Here is an 18,495-nt window from a genome sequence, read left to right as displayed (position 1 = left end):
TCGCTAACCAGAGTTTTGGGTTGTAGTGAACCCTTTCTTAACTCTTTCCCCACCAGCGTTTTTTTTTTTTTTTTTTTAAGTTGCCAGCCAGCACTATCATTTTTCATGATTTTCACAAAAGATTAATGCCTTCCAGAAAATGTTCTTCTTTAAATATATAAACATATGATGTATCAAATGAAAGAACATTTTCAGCAATACATTTTGCTTTTAAACAAAAAAACATTTTCATTCTCTTTGTATCACCTCTCAGATATGGGAAGGTTTCTTCAAAAACACCAAAATTTTAGCAAAAAGCTGAGATAATTTCATTTTTTGTGAAGGACTTTTGATAGAGATCAGATTCAGAGCGATCCTTAAAACATACACGGACATACAGCTGTAATACTTCCAGGTTTTATAAGTTGCGGAAAAGCCCCACCTGGTGATAATAGCGGTATTACGGAATGCCGGAAGTACTCGTCATTGGCACGGAAGCGTTTTCTCTTAAAGGAGTAGTCTACCCTTTTCCCATATGTTATTACCTCAACCTAGACGAATTAATACCTACCTATCTTTTTTCAATGCCTGCACTGTACAGCGTGTTGTGAATGTGTTAGCATTTAGCCTAGCCCCATTCATTCCTATGGTACCAAAAAAAGTTTTATTTTGTGGCACCATACTTACTGGTATAACTCCTCATGTAACACTCTTTAAATAGGGAAAACACGGAAGTGTTTAGTGGCTTCCCTGTTTGGTACCATAGGAATTAATGGTGCTAGGCTAAATGCTAACACATTCACAACATGCTGTACAGTGCACGCATTGAAAAAAGATAGATATGTATTAATTCGTCTAAGTTGAGGTAATAACATAGTTTAATATGGCAAAAGTGTAGACTATTACTTTAATTGACGAGTTATATCCTCAATAGCGAGGAAAGAGTTAATGGCATGTTATCAACTTCAAACATCATTATGAATTCACATGCAAACAGTGGTGTATTCATTGATAAAACAATCAGTGGTTTATCTGGTTTTATTCACTCTTACTCTTCAGGTAAACTGAGTTTGAATGTCGTTACAAATTTATTACATGGTTTAATACTGTTTCTTCCACCACAGCCACCCACTGTGATGACCAACCAACTCTTGCACATCAACTCCGGTGAGACCGCTGTCATCAGCAGGTCCATTCTTCACATCGATGACCTCGATAATCCACAGGATGTGTTCCTAACGGTTCTGGATCCACCTCGACACGGCCACCTGACGCATGTGCACGCTGATATGCCCATAACTCATTTTAAGCTGGAGGAGCTGGATCGCGAGCAACTTCAGTACGTACACGATGGTTCAGATGGAGTCCAGGATAGACTTCTGCTGCAGGTCAATGATGGACACAGCTACCAGAACCTTCTCTTTTACATCAGCATTGCACCAAAGGTACGGACATGGCAGGTCTTTTAAAGTAGATTTGAAGTAAAGGTTTTGTGTGTCACCTGGCAGATTTTTTGAAGATAATAAGATTCTTTATAAAAGTTTCTTTTACGAATACTCTGCTTTTCACAGAGATTTGTATTTTTTGATCTACTCAACTGGGTTTTTTTTTATAGCTTGATGTTCTGGCACTTTGGAACGAATAGCTAATGTTATATGTTATATCATTATATATGAGCCCATTAATGTGTCATGTACTGTCATGTTAGTTTAAAAATATTAAGTGTAAAAAATGAGCTCTTCAGCATTTTGGGCATAGATCTGGAATTTTTGCATCTAATTATGGATTCGTGCACTTCACCTTATACTGAACACCTTGAGGCTACTGGTACATTAATTCTTGATTCTTTTCAACTGTTTTAATGAAAATCACTGCAAGACTCATACATGTTGGCAGGTACAATCATAGACTAAGATGCTTTTATTAAAGGCATGGTCACCATAACCTCTCGACCTTTGCTACCAAAGAAGGCGTTGCTTTCAGAAGTGTAGTTGTGGGCTTCAAGGCAGACACTTTTTTGGCTGTTGCATTGAATATGGCTACACTACTGTATAGCCCAACTTGTGACACACATAATGTTAGGACGTGTGAGTGCAGACAAGTGTGATACTTTTTCTTTTGCGATACTTCTGTCTACTTTTTCGGAAACATATGGTGTTATTGTACAGTTCTGTGTGGGATTTAAAATTTCTCAGCAGGTTTTCGATAGGCAGCTCTTCATGCAAGCTATCTGGTGGCAGTTTTTTCTGGTGCAATTCAACATTATTTCAAGGTTTCCTTAAAGTGGTCCTTAAGCTGATGCATCTGACCACCAAAGACTGTTCGATGCAGCAGTTGGGTTGTCTCTCTTATGACAACTAAAAAAAATTGTTTATAAAAGATCTCCTGATTTTTTTTTACATTGTGGTCTGCCCTACACACACACACATTTATATATATTATTTAGCTATTTGCACGCTCAGAAATACAATAGCGCCCTCATCTTTTTAAATCTCCCCTTCCTATTTGACAACCTTCAGCCTGCTGATGTCTAGACAGATTGCAGCATTCCTTCTTTTCCCAACTTCCCATCAACGCTTTCATGGTCCGCTACCCTTTCACACACCCTTATCCGCACATCTCTCTGTAGTGTCATCAGATTACATCTGACTGTTCCCCGCTGAAGCCGTTATCTGGATACTGCTGATGCCAAGCAGATTTTCACTATCGGAAGCTCTCTTGCAGCCTGAACATTCTGTTTACAGATCAATAGGACAACGTTTTGATTGATCGGATCACGGTGGGCTTTATAGTGCAGACAATAAAGAGTGGCAAAAGGTTGAATTAACATGCACATCAAGGTCCCTCGCACCTTGGGTGTTACATTCATAACCCCTGAGAGCAAGACGAGTGAATGGCTGAGCGAGCCGCACACCCGTCGTGGGTTAATGACTAGATGATTGATCGTGATTTTGACTTAGGGAGCAAGGTCACAGCTTTCAAAGATCCGTAACATGGGGATTTCTGGTGTGAAGGAAGAGAGATAAAAGAGGAACTTGACTCTCTCAATTAGATATCAGGAGTCTTTTGGCATTCGCAGTCCCTGATGCATTTAATTGGCTGGCAATGGTGAATAATGTTTAATTTAATGTGGTTTGGGGAACTGGAACACCCCTTCCACTTATTCTCTGCCACTTTTACTTTGATCTTTAAATTGAGTTGTACGAAATAGAAGGTATGCCCCAGATTACCGTCACTGTAGAATATGTAAGGGATAATCCACGGCTAGCCATGCATTAAAGGGTTTTAATGCACGACGTAGAGGCGAAGAACCACCCGACGCGTAGCGGAGGGTGGTTGCCTCTGCGAAGTGCATTAAAACCCTTTAATGCATGGCTAGCCGTGGATTATCCCGCTTATACCTTGGTTATTTGCCAAGTTAAAGCTGTAATTAATGTTAACAGTGTCATTTTTAACAGACAGTTAAAAATGACGGTCATCTTCTTAAGTTAAGGCTCGCACTCCGTCCGCTTTAAATAAAGTAGTGCCATTGTATTGCTTTTATTTAAATGAATTATCACATTTATTTAAATTCATTATTAAAAGAGAGAGACAGAAAACTGAAAGAGAAGAACCCGAGGGAGAGAGAAAGAGAGAGATGCATGTGGGAGTTACCTGTGGCTGTGTGCGTCTCTTTTTTCAAGTCTATCCTCTCCTTGCTTAAGCATATAGCTAACTTAATGATTCTTTAATTGATGTATTAAAATAATTTATGAATGACAGCTAACACTGACAGTGACAAGGCAATCTTTATTTGAACTAATCATTTATTTAAATGAATTATGTAAAGTGTGAAATAAAACCGACGTCTCTAACCACGATTACTATATAAGGACACATTACATTTATTGAAATGGATAAAATTAAATGAAAACAAAAATGAAACAGTTGGAAATTTCGAAGCAATGTTTTAAAAGAGATAGACAGAGAACTGAAAGAGAAGGACGAGAGAGAGACTCACTGTAAAGAGAGACGCTCTCTCTCTCTCTCTCTCTCTCTCTCTCTCTCTCTCTCTCTCTCTCTCTCTCTCTCTCTCTCTCTCTCTCTCTCTCTCTCTCTCTCTCTCTCTCGCCCCTCTCTAGCTCTCTCTGCAAGTGTAACTGTGTTACTATGGTTACCAATGTTTATAGTAGCGGATTAATTTCTTACTTTAATCAAACTGACTGGAACTACCTGTGCGTTAAACTGTTTTAATGCACACCTTCCAGCCAATCAGAATCGAGTATTTAAACAGACCATGGTATAAGTTATGCCGTAAAACAAGCTTTAATCTGTGTCTGATCTGTTTTAATCTTTATGTGCTTAATCTGAATTGTTTGTTGAACAAAATATGATTTACATATGCATTTGGCAGATGCTTTAATCTAAAGCAACTTTAAGTACATTTTTGTAAGTATGTGCATTCACTGGGGATCAAATCCTGGCATTTTATATTGCTTTACCAATTGAGCTACAAGGCTATTTATTAACATGATTTAATGAACCCCACTACAGTACATTGACTTACATGAACGAAAATCCCCTGTCAGGTCTAACTTAAATTGCTCCATCAAGTAAAAGCAAATCTGCACAAGTCTGTTGTTTAAGAAGTGAAGACCTTAAAACAAGACATTTTGACCTACAGTATGAGTGAATAGCCTCATAAATCCATCCGGCTTTCAGCATAGGGGGAGGATCAGCCTCAGCAGGAAGATGTGGATTGATGCCAATGTGCTTCCTCTGCGAATCTTTCATCTCCCCACATCCTCGAGTCTTTGATTATCTGCGAGATCTTTTTCAACACAATGAGCTCCTCGACTCGAGGTTGGGATGCTCAATGTTTTAGGATCTAAAGATCTGTGGCATAACAGTTGCTGAGTCGGAGTGAATAGCATGAGCACTGTTTGTGTGATATGCAAGATTTATCTCAATGTAAAGTGCTAGGAAGACATTTTCTCTTTATTATACAACTGCTTCAACATCAAAAACTGCATTTGTGTTATAGAAATGAAAAATTGCATCTAATTATGACTTAGGCTGCATTCTGTTATACGTAAGATGAATCAAACATCCAGTAATCATAATTGCCCATTATGGTTTTTCTGTAGGTTGGGTTGATTCCACGTCTCCGTTCAGTGCCCAAAACCTGGGTGAGGGAAGGAGGAATGGTGCAGCTTTCTAAGAAATGTCTCAACGCTCAGTTCAAAGGGAGCAGTGACTCGGAAATCCTCTACACCATCCAGTCTGAAAGTGCTAAGCCCAAATATGGTATCATCATTTTTTTATAAATTCATTCATTCATGCATTCATTAATTCTTTCCTCCATATTTTATTCTTTTTTTCAATTCAATGCTATAAATAACCCAGTACATCAAATTTATCTTGCGTCTGTCTCTAGGAGAGATTGTACTGGTGTCTATGCCTGCTGATGGTCCAGTGGAGGCGTGGGAGTTCCTCCCAGATGGCCAAGACACCACACCCACAAGCTCATTTACACAGCAGGATATTAATGAGGGAACTGTCTGGTATAGACATTATGGATCCGGGGCACAGAGAGACACTTTTCAGTTTCAGGTGACATGATATTTTGTATAATGGTTGCATAAAAGCGCTATCATAGTCATAGTCGTTCTGTTGTAATGTATTTTAGAGCTATTCAGATATTGCTCACTTACGGGATCTAAATTAGATTGTAAATGCATAATAGCCGAGTAAATCTACACACATGTACACACACAGTCATCATTCAACTCATTTCGATGCATGAACACATTGTTTCACTCTTTTGCCCACTTGGACGGCATTCTCCAGTTAGCAATTGTTCACAGTCTCAGGCCAATTTGTCCATCTGTCCTACTTCAACTTCACCAGCCTCACTGCATAAATGAGCTAATTTGTCTTCCAATCCAGTTTCAAATCGATGTAAAAAGCATTAAAAGTACATTCAATCTCATTCAATTCATCACCTTAAATCCTTAATGAATCTTGGCACAAGAGTGTTTTGTCTGCCTATTGAAAACCCTCTGCTTGTTGTTTCATACTTATCTTCCCTGAGGCTGAACTGACACGGTAGACTTCATTAAATAAAATTTGTGTTTTAATGGTTCGACACAATTTAGTTGAATGTCCTGGGGCCTGTTATGCCTTTCTTATTGTGGCAATGATGACATTACTATTTTCAAAATAAAATGATTTAGTCTGTGCCCGAAAGCTTAGGCGGCTGACTTGTTGCCTCGTGAGAAAATGACTTCGGAGGCAGCGTCTGTGCTCCTGGAAGCACATTTGGACAGCCTCCACAGGCAGCAAAAGGGATTTTGTTTGAAATATAAACAGAGATGACTAATAACTAATCCCATATTTGAAAACAATATAAAATATAAAATTCCCGCTAGAAATGCAATCAAAAGGTTTAAAAAGTTAAAATATAACTTTATTTACATTACTTTTGTGCTCCAGCTGCTTTCTTGGCCGCCGATTTTATTTTTCGAACGCAACCATGCTCAACCAATCACAAACCAGTAAACCAAACATTGGATTCGGACGTGCCATGAATGCCTTTATGCCTTGGAATGCTGCATCCGATGAGTCCGCAGTCTTAGTTTTGGGTACAGATCGTATTAAATAGGACAAATTTGTAGTAATATATTGATGTCGAGATGGATTTTTTACTTTTGAGCTGAATTGATTTTCCAACACACCTCAGATAATGATTAAACAATCATTTTTGGGAATAAAATTATATTTCTTCTCTGAAACACTTATGAGACAGCTGAATCTATATTATTACTATTCATAGAAAAAACATACTTGTGCAGTGTGAGATTTTAAGCATTTGCTTGTGATTTTGTTTGCAGGTTTCAAGCGAGGTGTATCCAGAAACTGTGAGCGATACACAGACCTTCACTATAGGGGTGATGCCGCAGACCCCTGGCCTGCCTCAGCTCTCACCTGGAGCCGACCTGCAGATCACTGTAAGATACAAACGGCAGGAGATGAAAAGATTTTCCATCAGAAAGAATTTTAAATTATGTTCTCTGGCCAGACTTTGATGTAAAATTACTTTTTAAGCTTGGATTTTTTCAAGAGGTGGAAGGTGAAAAGTGTGTTATTACATATAAAATACTTCCTTCTCTCTTTATAATCCTTTCTAAGTCAAAGTGTTATTGGTTTCAAATATTTGTATTAAACAAAGTTAAGCGAGTTGTCTTTAGACAGATTTTATTTTATTCATGACAAACTGTTCTGATTTTGCCTGGACTGTCAACTGAGCCATGTAATCTCCATCATTGTCTTCATCAGTGTAAATGTTTTTGGTTGTGTGTGTGCAGGCACTGGAAGATCGTGTGACTGTGATATCTTCTTCTGCTCTTTCCTTCACTGACTCTGAGACACCCAGTGACAAGCTTGTCTACAACATCACCAAACCGCTCACCTCGGGCCACGGTAACTAAACCTCCATTATTTTCACAAGGGTGAGCATAAGGGCACTCAAAGGCATAGTGGTAGCCTGATAGCTTTGTTTTCTTCTTCTTTCTGTTTTGTTAAATGCACAGTAAAGAATGTCAAGGTGAAACATGCTAAGATGATAGTGCTGAAAAGCTTCATAAGTGGTTCTTCATTTTTATAGATGCTAAATATCATTTTGTTGTTAAGTTAGATTTATTCATTAAGCAGAAGCATCTAAAGCAACTTAAAGTACAAATGAGGAGCAAAACAAAATGATTTATCCTGAGAAGACCGTAACCTGAGAAGTGCAGTAGTATTAAGTTCCAGGGTTGTTCAGAGGAATTCAGGCTAGAAGAGAGATAAAATTAAATAGAAGTACAGTTTAGAAAAGAGACAGGATTCTCAAGGCAAAAAATTGTTTCCTTTTTCTATACTTTAAGTATGAATTGTGAAATTGTTTATAGGGGGCATTTCACAAGACTTTGTAAGATGTCAGATAAATCTTTGGTTGTCCTCAGAGTATTATGTGAAGTTTTTGTTTAAAATATCATATGAATAATTTATTATAGCATGTTAAAATTGACATTGAAAATCACCTAAACAAACACGCCCCTACCCCAATAGGATATTGACCTTCTTTTAATAGACCTGCCCCACACATACGCAACCCAAGCAACGATGTTGGTTAGTAGACATGCCCCTTATTGGCTGATTGGCTACAAGTATGTTTTCATACTCGGCCCGACTCAAAAATTGTGCATCCCACCTTTAAAATTGCCACTTTGTAGATGTGAGCAAAAATGTGCCGTTTTGGGTGTCCTTTAAAATGCAAATGAGCTGATCTCTGCACTAAATGGCAATGCTGTGGTTGGATAGTGCAGATTAAGGGGCCGTATTATCCCCTTCTAACATCACAAGGGGAGCAAAATTTTAATGACCTATTTTTTCACATGCTTGCAAAGAATGCTTTACCAAAACTAAGTTACTGGGTTGATTTTTTTACATTTTCTAGGTTGAGCACGGGAGGCCCAATTATAGCACTTAAACATGAAAAAAGTCAGATTTTCATGACATCTCCCCTTTAAGATAAAAAGAATGAATCTTCTTGCACATTTTTCTTACCTCACTGGTTAATTGTTTACATATCCTACATAATTTTTTTTTTGTTTCTCACTCTGACATAATGTTAAGTGTTATATCTAAATTTAAAACAGAAAGTAAAGGGCCAATATTATGCCCATATCACCAGATATAATATAATATAATATGATGTCACACTGACAAGAGACTCAAAACAGTATGTCTAATTAGACTGTCCTGGTTAAATAGGGATTAAAAAAGAAAGAGATGGTGGATTTTTTTATTGTGGCTGTGTTCACAAACTGCTAATATTGCCTTCAGTTTGCTTAACTAAATGGATGTTATTTTGAGGATGTTTTAAATAGCTTCTGTCTTTCATTAGTAGCATTAACATCCTCCCTCAGGTGCAGTGGAGCACAGAGACAAACCATACCAGCATGTGCGTTTCTTCACCCAGGCTGATGTAGACAGTGGAAAAATTATCTACAGACCCCCACAAGCCCCTTCCCATCTCCAGGAGCTCTATCAGTACTCTTTCACAGGTTAGTCTTAACAGCCAAGAGCTGCTTTAGCAGAACATTATCATGCTTTATGCATCACAATAATAGCACTGTTAAAATGTACCTGTAAACAAGAAAAAAAATGTTGGCATTATAAAAAAGTTTCAATGTAAGGATGAATATTCAATCATTATGCATCTGATATGATTATATTTACGAAACAGAATCTCTTGCAAAAAAGCAGAAATACAAATGTGACCCATGCTGTCTAAATAAGTCAGTATGCGCACTAATAATGTCATAATCTTGAGATGCAAGCCTAAGAAGTGAAAAATGTTGATTTTTTGAGGTTTTCATAAAAAATAAGTACATTAAGCCCTCATCTAGCGATCCCCAATGCTCCAAATAGTTATTTAGCATATAAAATTATCTTTATTTGTACATTTTCTGAGTGATGTAGCCTACTTACCTTCCTACACCTCAAAAAAATGACTTAGTATTACTTAGTATTTTTGTCTTGTTTTTAGTCTAAAAAATCTTAAATCAAGATGCATTTTCTTGATGAGCAAGAAAATAAGTCTAGTTTTTAACCACGAATTAAGTGAATTTGTGCTTAAAACTAGCAAAAACGACAACACTCGAAAACAATCTTTCTCACGCTGACTGAACCATCCAAAGCTTGCGCACAAAGCTCTCTGACAGCGTGCGATCCCGACACAGAATTAGAGTATTTAAAAATATCTGTTTCAACAAGAACTTACACAGATACAATCTGTTAAGCCTTAAGTGAACGTTTGGGTATCTGTTGGGGAAAATATCTTATGTGTAACATTATATTAGATCCTTGCATTACAGTTAAAGTCTTCTGTCTTAGATGTCAATCAAAAAATAAAAGACAGAAAAAAGTTGAACATCTATTTTTTCTATAGATATAGTTTTGACCTTGTTTGTGCCAAATCATTTTTTTTCTCTATTATTTCGTTTTATGAGTGATTTTAAAGTGATAGTTCGGCCAAAAATGATATTAAACCCATGATTTACTCACCCCCAAGCTGTCTGAGTTGCATATGTCCATCGTTTTTTAGACAAACACATTTTCGGATATTTTAGAAAATGTTTTAGATCTTTCAGTTGATTAAATGTAATGTTAAGGGGTCCACGACCTTCAAGTCCAAAAAAGTGCGTCCATCCTTCACAAATTAAATCCAAACGGCTCCAGGATGATAAACAAAGGTCTTCTGAGGGTAATCCGCGCGGTGTTGTTGTTGAAATATCCATATTTAAAACTTTATTAACGAAAATAAATACCTTCCTGTCGCGCCGCCATCTTAGACTCCTCTGTATTCAGGAGAGAGTATTAGCGTAGTGTACCCACTTTTCTTAGTGACGTATGACAAATTCGGAGGGCGGGGGCACAGAGCAGCAGCAGAGTAGCCTCTGTAGGCTGCGTAAGCTCTCATCCTGAATGCGGACGCGACTAAGATGACGGCGCTACCGGAAGGTAGTTATTTACGTTAATAAAGTTTTAAATATGGATATTTCTACAACAACAACTCGCGGATTACCCTCAGAAGACCTTTGTTTATCCTGGAGCCATTTGGATTTAATTTGTGAAGGATGGACGCACTTTTTTTGGACTTGAAGGTCGTGGACCCCGTAACATTACATTTAATCAATTGAAAGATCTAAAACATTTTCTAAAATATCCGAAAATGTGTTTGTCTGAAAAACGATGGACATATGCAACTCGGACAGCTTGGGGGTGAGTAAATCATGGGTTTAATATCATTTTTGGCCGAACTATCGCTTTAAGGTCTGGTTGCAGTGATTTTGTTTTGGAACATTCAAAAATCTTGAACTTGATTTTCCTCAAAATTGACTTTGCTGACTCTGTGAACTTCAAACAAATGTTGCGCTGTCATTTTTAATAGAAAATGTGAAAATAACAATAACTCATTTTTGAAAATTTGCTCACTGCGACTCAATTTGTCAGGATGGGTCACAATTATGTATTTTTTCTTATTTTATTTTTAAATAACAGTTTAAATATCAGTATTGTCACGTCAAACACTAATAATTTACAGAACTTTTTTTGGGCCAACTAGAAATTTTAGTCGCATAACAATTTAGAATTGGAGAGATCTTTTTAATGTTTATTACAGTACTTTGGCTGTGCAAGAGCAATGGATACTATGTGCATTGAATAATATGACTACAGTAATTTGTTCTGTGCATGGTTTATGTTGGAAGTTAATAACTGCAAGCTTAATTCAGTGCAAATTTGATGCAAATTAAAACAGTCAAACGCAGAGACTGAGATGTGTCAAGTTTGCAAAACTCACCTTTTTACCAATCGTGTTTAAATCTAAAATGCCTCATTTACCCCGCTCACCGTTTGTGAAAGTAACCACTAACGCTGTTTATTCCTGCAGGTCTTCCAGAGTCTGTGAGTCTCCATTTTACAGGTATATAATTACTTTTGGCTTCTGTAACCCACAATGCGGCTCTGCTCTACTATCCTATTTTCCACGCACTTCCAGCATACCCGAAATTCATTTCTCCCTTCCTAAAACAATAGACTTATCCCTCTGCGACTCTGTGCTGATGACACATTCCCTCGTGTATTGCTCTTATTTATTTATGGGACCTTCTCTCTTATAAGAAGGAATATAATTTTCTCTCTCTTTCTGAAGTCCATCCATGCGCTTTATTCAGCCTGACAGGAGATTGCGATTATGCATCCATCTTCTTCTTGAGGCAGCTATGAATCAGAGCTGCGACTGCTCATATGCCCTACTGCGTCTGTATGGAAACTGAGCACAATATGCCAGACAAACTCCTTTCAGTGCCGTTGTAATAGAGCGTAATGGATGAAGAATAAAGCTGCAACTGCAGTGTCATGATGCAAAGTGATTTTTTTTTCTCACAGGGGTTGTTATTATAAATGTATTCTCAACAGGATCGAAGTACTAAAGAACCATGAACCAAAAGCACACAGTTTGAGAAAGCATGCTGTGTCTGACATTCACAGTCCAAATAAACACGTTTCTTGTGTTGTTTTTTACCTTTATGTCAGAATCCTTAGGTGGTAAACTGGAAGTAGCTTTAGATACATTTTGGCTGTAATATTAAAACGACAACTTTAGCGGCGATGTTATACAGTACAAAAATAATTTAAGTACTAATATTGAATAGTTAAAGAACATTGTCCTTGTAGTTCGCATCTTGTGTTTGCATCAGTTTTTGAAGGATGAGGTCATGAGGAGATGACACACCGTAGGATTACTTTTATCTTCTCCCTCTCTTTCGGCTCTCCATCTCTTTGATTCATCCTCCTTGTATCCTTGTTGCACTCACTCATCTGTGTTTTATTGAGCTGAAGTGCAGGAGACAGAACTGACCTGAAGGTCGACACTGAATGATTTGTATGTGAATGTGCGTATGCTGTGATTTATTCCTCTGTATGAATCATTGTCTTTTGTCAGTGTCTGATGGAGAGCACACCACACCAGAAATGGACTTTGCTATCCTGCTGTTGGTCAATCATCAGCAGCCACCCGTCTTTCAGATCCTGGATCCGGTGCTGGAGGTCAGCCTGGGAGGCAGGGCACCAGTGGGTAAGGGCACATGCATTGAACTTAAGTGCTCTAAAGACATTTTTTATTTATGCAAATGCCATATGTTGTTACGTAATTAGCTTTTAAATTTATTAAGTTAGCAAACGCTTTTATCTGAACAACTTGCAAATGAAAGCATTTAACATTTTTAAACAAACACAAGCATTAGACAATAATAAGCATTATACACATAGACACATTTTCGTCTGTACATTAAGTAGAAATAGTGTTGAAGCTAGAAGTTAACAGCATGGGAGGGAAAAAACAATGAATTTCTCACTTACAGAATATCAGCTAGATGAAAAAAAGGTGTTTTTTCTTAAATGCAAAATAAATATAAAATGTTCATGTTATGTAGGTGGACGACAGTTAGCAGTTACAGATGCTGACACGGCCCCTGATGAACTGGAGTTCGAGCTGGTTGAAGGGCCCCTCCACGGCACTCTCCTGAGAGTGGACCTTAGCTCCCAGCTTCAGATGGTCAATGGTAGGTCCAGTATTTCTGGTTCTTCTTTCAAGTATGATGTTGGCCACGCCCCCTGTTTTGGATATTACTTAAAGGGATAGTTCACCCAAAAATGAAAATCTGTCATCATTTACTCACTCATGAACACAAAGGATGATATTTTTAGGAATGTTGGTAACCAAACCGATCAGAAGCCCCATTAAATTCTTTTCAATAAATATTCTTTTTCCTACACTCTGAAAATAAACAGTGCTAAATAGCACTAAAAGTGGTTCTTGGCTCGTAATCATAGAGGAACCATTTTTAATGCTATAATGCACCTATAAAGAACCATATGGGGGTCATATAGCACCACTATAGCACCACATATGGTTCTACATAGCACAATATCGTCGCTACCCGATGAAACTCACGTATGTCCAAAACGGTTACTTTTCAGGAAGTAAAAAAAAACAGCGTATTTCAAAAGGAGTTGAATGTAGCGGTGTCATACTTGGTACGGCATCTTTACATGTAACCATATTCTTGCCAGTGTAATGATATATTCCACATTTGACCAAAATTGCGTTTAAATGGACATACGTGCATATTTTACAGTAATGGTGGTCGATACGCGTTATAGAATGGCCAAGTCACGTTTCATATTGACAGATGAATACGCTCAGTTTATTAAATAGCCTACGTCTTAGTTTATTAAATACGCTTAGTTTATTTAATATTAAATTAAAATTTATTACATGTCTCTTGCAAACTATGAATCAATACACTGCTACAATGAATCAATACACTGACATGGTAATGCTAGACAGATACTTTCTTTGCACAGTCCTACCGTAATTTTGTCACTCCTAGACGTACGTCTGGCGTCAGGGGGAAAACGTTTACCTCGATGAAGGAAAGTCATTGTCTCACCAGGCTATGTTTATACGGCTATCCAGTGCTGAGCTTTGAAGAACCTTCACAAGACCGGTGAGATGCTTCCAAAGGGCGGGAGATACGCGTCGTGATTGATAGCCTTGACACCAAATGGATATATGTGAAAATCAGATGACATGATTTCACAACTTTTCATTGGCCATTTAGATATGTGAAGCATACTGTGTACGGAAATGAACCTGGACATTCAATCCATCGAAAAATCTAAAAATCTGCAAAATGGACTAGGGATGCACCGATACAGATAGTGTTATCGGGTATCGGCCTCGATACCACATTTTCTAAAGTACTCGTACTCGTTAAAAGTCCCCCGATACCTGGAATCGATACCACGGTCTGAGAAATGTCTATGTTTGAGCGGCGTGTAAGGGGTTAATGCCTCTTGTGTTGTCCAAAGAGGCAGAGTTTACAACAAACTGGAAAACTAGTCCTTTGTTTTTTTGTTAAATTATATGACTAAAGCTGTTACCTGTAAATTTAAATCATGTTTTTTTATTAAGTACTCGGTATCGGTATCGGCAAGTACTGAAATGCAAATACTCATACTCGTACTCGTATTCCAAAAAAGTGGTATCGGTGCATCCCTAAAATGGACATACGTGGTTTTCATGGGATCAGCGACAATGCTTCTACACCTGTGCTACAAAGTTACTTCATCTGTGCTATTTGGCACTTAAAATGGTTCCTCTATGATTACGAGCCAAGAACCACTTTTAGTACTATTTAGCACCGTTTGTTTTTAGAGTATACTGTAGAATAAAATGGGGCTTTTGATTGGTTTAAAATTCCTCAAAATATCATCCTTTGTGTTTCTCAGAACAAAGTTCTATATGATGACCAATTTTCATTTTTTGGTGAACTATCCTTTTAACTGTATATTCATGAAAACTCCCTTTACCTCAGGTGACACCTTCACCTTCAGTGACATCACCAGGAACGTTCTGCAGTACGTGCATGCTGGTCTCACCACAGAGGAGGACTCCATGACCTTCTCTGTGACGGATGGGATGTCTATGACCTCAATTACGGTGCAGGTCTTAGTGTCGGAGGTCAAAGATGACGCACCCAGACGTGACCCCGATGCCCTGCTGTCCATGGAGGTGCCGGAGAGGAGCAGCAGCATTTTTAGACGTTCACACTTAGCTTATGTGGTAAGGAACACTTGTTCTAAGAGAAATTAAATAGAAGGTTTTTTTTGCCTTTTCCAAACTGTTTTAAAGGCAGTGATGCTTAAAGTCCTTTTGTTGATGTCTTCAGGATGATGAATCTCCGGATGAAAACATTTTCGTGCAGTTAGTGTCTGTGCCAATGTATGGAATCCTCACCAAAACCAAATTTGAAACAGATCATGAGGAACTTAGTGAATATTCCTCCTTTACAATGGCAGACATAAACAACCACAAAATCAGGTAATCACCCTTCATCAGCTGTATTTTATTTTTTGTGAACCATCTGTAAGATATTTGAAGAGCTCAGATGCAAAAATATGAGTCAAAAATGAGATAATCATATTAACCAAATGCTCTCAGCATGCATTATACATTCATCAAATACCTTTTGCTTCAAATCATCTAAATCTTGGCCTCAGGCCATTTTGTTGGCAGAATCAGTGAAATGCCGCAACAATTTTACAGAAAGTGCATGAAAGAAGAATTGAATGAATGACGGTGCAAGAGTTGTTTTTAACCCGTTAAAGGAGGTTTACTTAATATTAGGATATTGATCACATTTTTGTGCCTTCTACCTATCTTCAAAAAGCACAGTGAAGAGTTGACCGGAGACTTGTTTTAAAAGTGGAGAGTTTCATGTACTTAGAGAGTTTTGCTGTGAAAGAGAGTCAAATTTGTTAAATACCAATGATATAACTAAAGTGACATTTTTGAAAATAAAAAATGAATACTAACTAATAAGCTTTTCATTGACTTTAACACTCTGGGGTCGACCGCCGCAAACTCTTTATTTTTCAATCACTCCACAAAGAGCCTTAGATAACTCTGCTGATTTTGGACATACAGATATGATTTATACATCATTTAAAACGTTAAAGTGTCTAGTTTTTTTCTGTCCACTCCCAATAAAAACAGAATGTTGTGCTTTTCGCAAAATTAAGAAAATAAACATGATGTGCGTTTTGTTCTCTTTCCCTCAGTGAAGTCCTTTCAGAAACAAGTCAGAAAAATTAACTGTAACTTAACGAATACTTGTCATAGAAACAAAAGATACATGTCTACATAATGCTTGGAATGTCTGCTTTTGGAAGATGTAAGTGAAATCGAAAACAAATATTGTAATTTGTTGTTAACTGTATTAGAAGAGAGAGATGTACCGTCTTTCTTCTGTTACTTCATTATCTATAATGAGCCACGCCCCGCTCCATTGAAGAGAAGAGCAGAGATCATCCATATTTATTAGTCAACCCCACAGTCAATCGAGACTATACGTCTCTGCAGCCATTCAGTGATGTGTTGAATTTTAATCCGAGTGCTGGAAACATGACATCTACTTGTTTACTTGCGACTGTTATATTTGCATCTGGAGATAAGTTATCTGCAGACACGAGTGTGTGTGCTTCATCAAACAGTGACGCGATTGACGTCCAAACGCACACACAAACACACGATCCCTCATATTTGACGTGCTTTGTGGTATCATTATAAAAGATGCGATTGCAAACATCACATTTACTTGTTTACTCGCGCCTAAAGTTATCTCCAGACAGACGCGAGTGTGTATGCTTCGTCAGTGTGACGGGATCGATGTCCAAACGCACACAAAGACACGATGCCTTATATTTGACGCGCTTTGTGGTATTCTTATAAAAGATACAATTGTAAACATTACATCTACTTGTTTACTCTCGCCTGTAAATAAAAGTTATCTGCAGACACTAATGTTTTCTTTGTGCTTCCGTCAGATGCGATCGACGGCCAAACGCACACACAAACACAATGCCTCATATTTGAGGCACTTTGTATTAAGATGCATCTAAACACATCTAAAACCTTGTTTATTGGCGTATATCTCTGCACAGTAAGTTTATTTAATGCTGGATCATGCATGGAAAGGAATTTCTTTTGTGTTGCTTTCACAAACAAACACGTAACAATAATGGCGTCGTCTTACTGCCTAAAGGCTCATTATGGAGCTCATTATGCAAGTGTATTGTTGTTCAGCTGTCAATTACAGATTATTCAAGAGCTTCCAGCCTCCTTGCATATTGCCTTCCTAACCAAAAAGTGACTTTGAAATTGTAAATCAATATATTGTTTTATGTGAATGAGTAAGCAGAATGATTTTCTCATCATTTTAAAGAAAAACTCTAGACTACTAGATCATGTTTTGAAAAGTCTTGGGAAAACATGTTTAGTATGGGGTTTTTAGACTTATATCAGTCACTTAATTTTTTTTCTTTTTCAAAAACCACATAAACATTTCTTTCTTAAAAAAAAACAAACATGTACATACATGTTAATCATATAAAATAGTAGCCCAGTTTGTGCTGAATGCAGTGTTATAAGACTTTTGCCATTATTGTGTTTTAAGCAACTGAAAAAAGCACAAATGTCAGTGCAGGTCAAAACTTCTCCAGGGCCCTAAAAACCCCTTAGACCCCAGAGGGTTAAGAGTGAAATTACTAAAGTGAAATTACTGAACCTAAGCATAAGAGCCTGATAAAAAAGTTAATTTACTCTATGCAGGGTTTTGCATCTGAGCTTTTCATTGTACCAATGGTTCAAGAGATGGTGCCAGGGGGCCCCAGTTTTATAATATTTTATAAAATACATTAATTTATCATTAATTTTGTGATATTAAACCTAAACAATATAAGGCTCTAACCAACAGCACTGCTTTTTTCTACTACTCTAATATTTGATAGGATCGATCACATATTGAGGTTGTTTTGAGTAAGTCATTGACAATGTAAATATGCCTTTTCTCAGTTAGTTTATGTTAGTATTAGACTCCTTAAATGAGGCATGTAAAATGTTTAGAGAAGTGAATTGCTTGGGGAAGCATAACATGCATTACAACATGAGCTTTTTTAATTACTTTAAGCTGGAAAGCCCCAGTGTAAAGTGTTTCATTTAAACAGCTTAATTGGCTTTGATGTAATAAGAATACAAAACAGAAATATAAAAAAGCTTGCAGGCAATAAAGTTTGTTTTGCCCAGATTTGGCCATTCTAGTGCATGTTTTCCAAAAAGCTGAAAACTGTGTCTGATATATTGTTTCTGTCAAACAGGTATGTTACATCCTTTGAAACTGGGAACCAGCCGGTCACTGACATTTTCCACTTTGTTGTTTATGATGGTGAGAACAATCGTCTGGAGAACCAGATGTTCACTATCACCATCTCCTCTGCTCAGACGCAGCCACCTGTCGTCACCGTCCGCAGCGGCATTAAGGTGAGGGCCTTCCCCTCTTTACATTTTGATGGTTTTATGCACTGATT

General features: G+C 37.6%; 1 protein-coding gene across 1 annotated transcript in view; it reads left to right on the top strand.

Moving 5' to 3' along the window:
- The window catches only part of fras1 (Fraser extracellular matrix complex subunit 1), a 148,403-nt gene that overhangs the window by 97,439 nt on the left and 32,469 nt on the right, over nucleotides 1–18,495 (top strand). Inside the window, exons 29-40 of the mRNA XM_065267216.2 lie at nucleotides 1,104–1,424; nucleotides 5,106–5,265; nucleotides 5,396–5,571; nucleotides 6,852–6,968; nucleotides 7,326–7,440; nucleotides 8,928–9,065; nucleotides 11,456–11,488; nucleotides 12,509–12,640; nucleotides 12,999–13,127; nucleotides 14,946–15,193; nucleotides 15,300–15,451; nucleotides 18,286–18,448. Coding sequence (XP_065123288.2) covers nucleotides 1,104–1,424; nucleotides 5,106–5,265; nucleotides 5,396–5,571; nucleotides 6,852–6,968; nucleotides 7,326–7,440; nucleotides 8,928–9,065; nucleotides 11,456–11,488; nucleotides 12,509–12,640; nucleotides 12,999–13,127; nucleotides 14,946–15,193; nucleotides 15,300–15,451; nucleotides 18,286–18,448 — 1,884 coding nt within the window. The remainder of the gene's footprint in view (nucleotides 1–1,103; nucleotides 1,425–5,105; nucleotides 5,266–5,395; nucleotides 5,572–6,851; nucleotides 6,969–7,325; nucleotides 7,441–8,927; nucleotides 9,066–11,455; nucleotides 11,489–12,508; nucleotides 12,641–12,998; nucleotides 13,128–14,945; nucleotides 15,194–15,299; nucleotides 15,452–18,285; nucleotides 18,449–18,495) is intronic.

Source organism: Paramisgurnus dabryanus, chromosome 5 (genome assembly GCF_030506205.2).
Source record: "Paramisgurnus dabryanus chromosome 5, PD_genome_1.1, whole genome shotgun sequence".
Taxonomy (NCBI): Eukaryota; Metazoa; Chordata; class Actinopteri; order Cypriniformes; family Cobitidae; genus Paramisgurnus; species Paramisgurnus dabryanus.
This window is presented reverse-complemented; position numbering and strand designations above follow the sequence as displayed.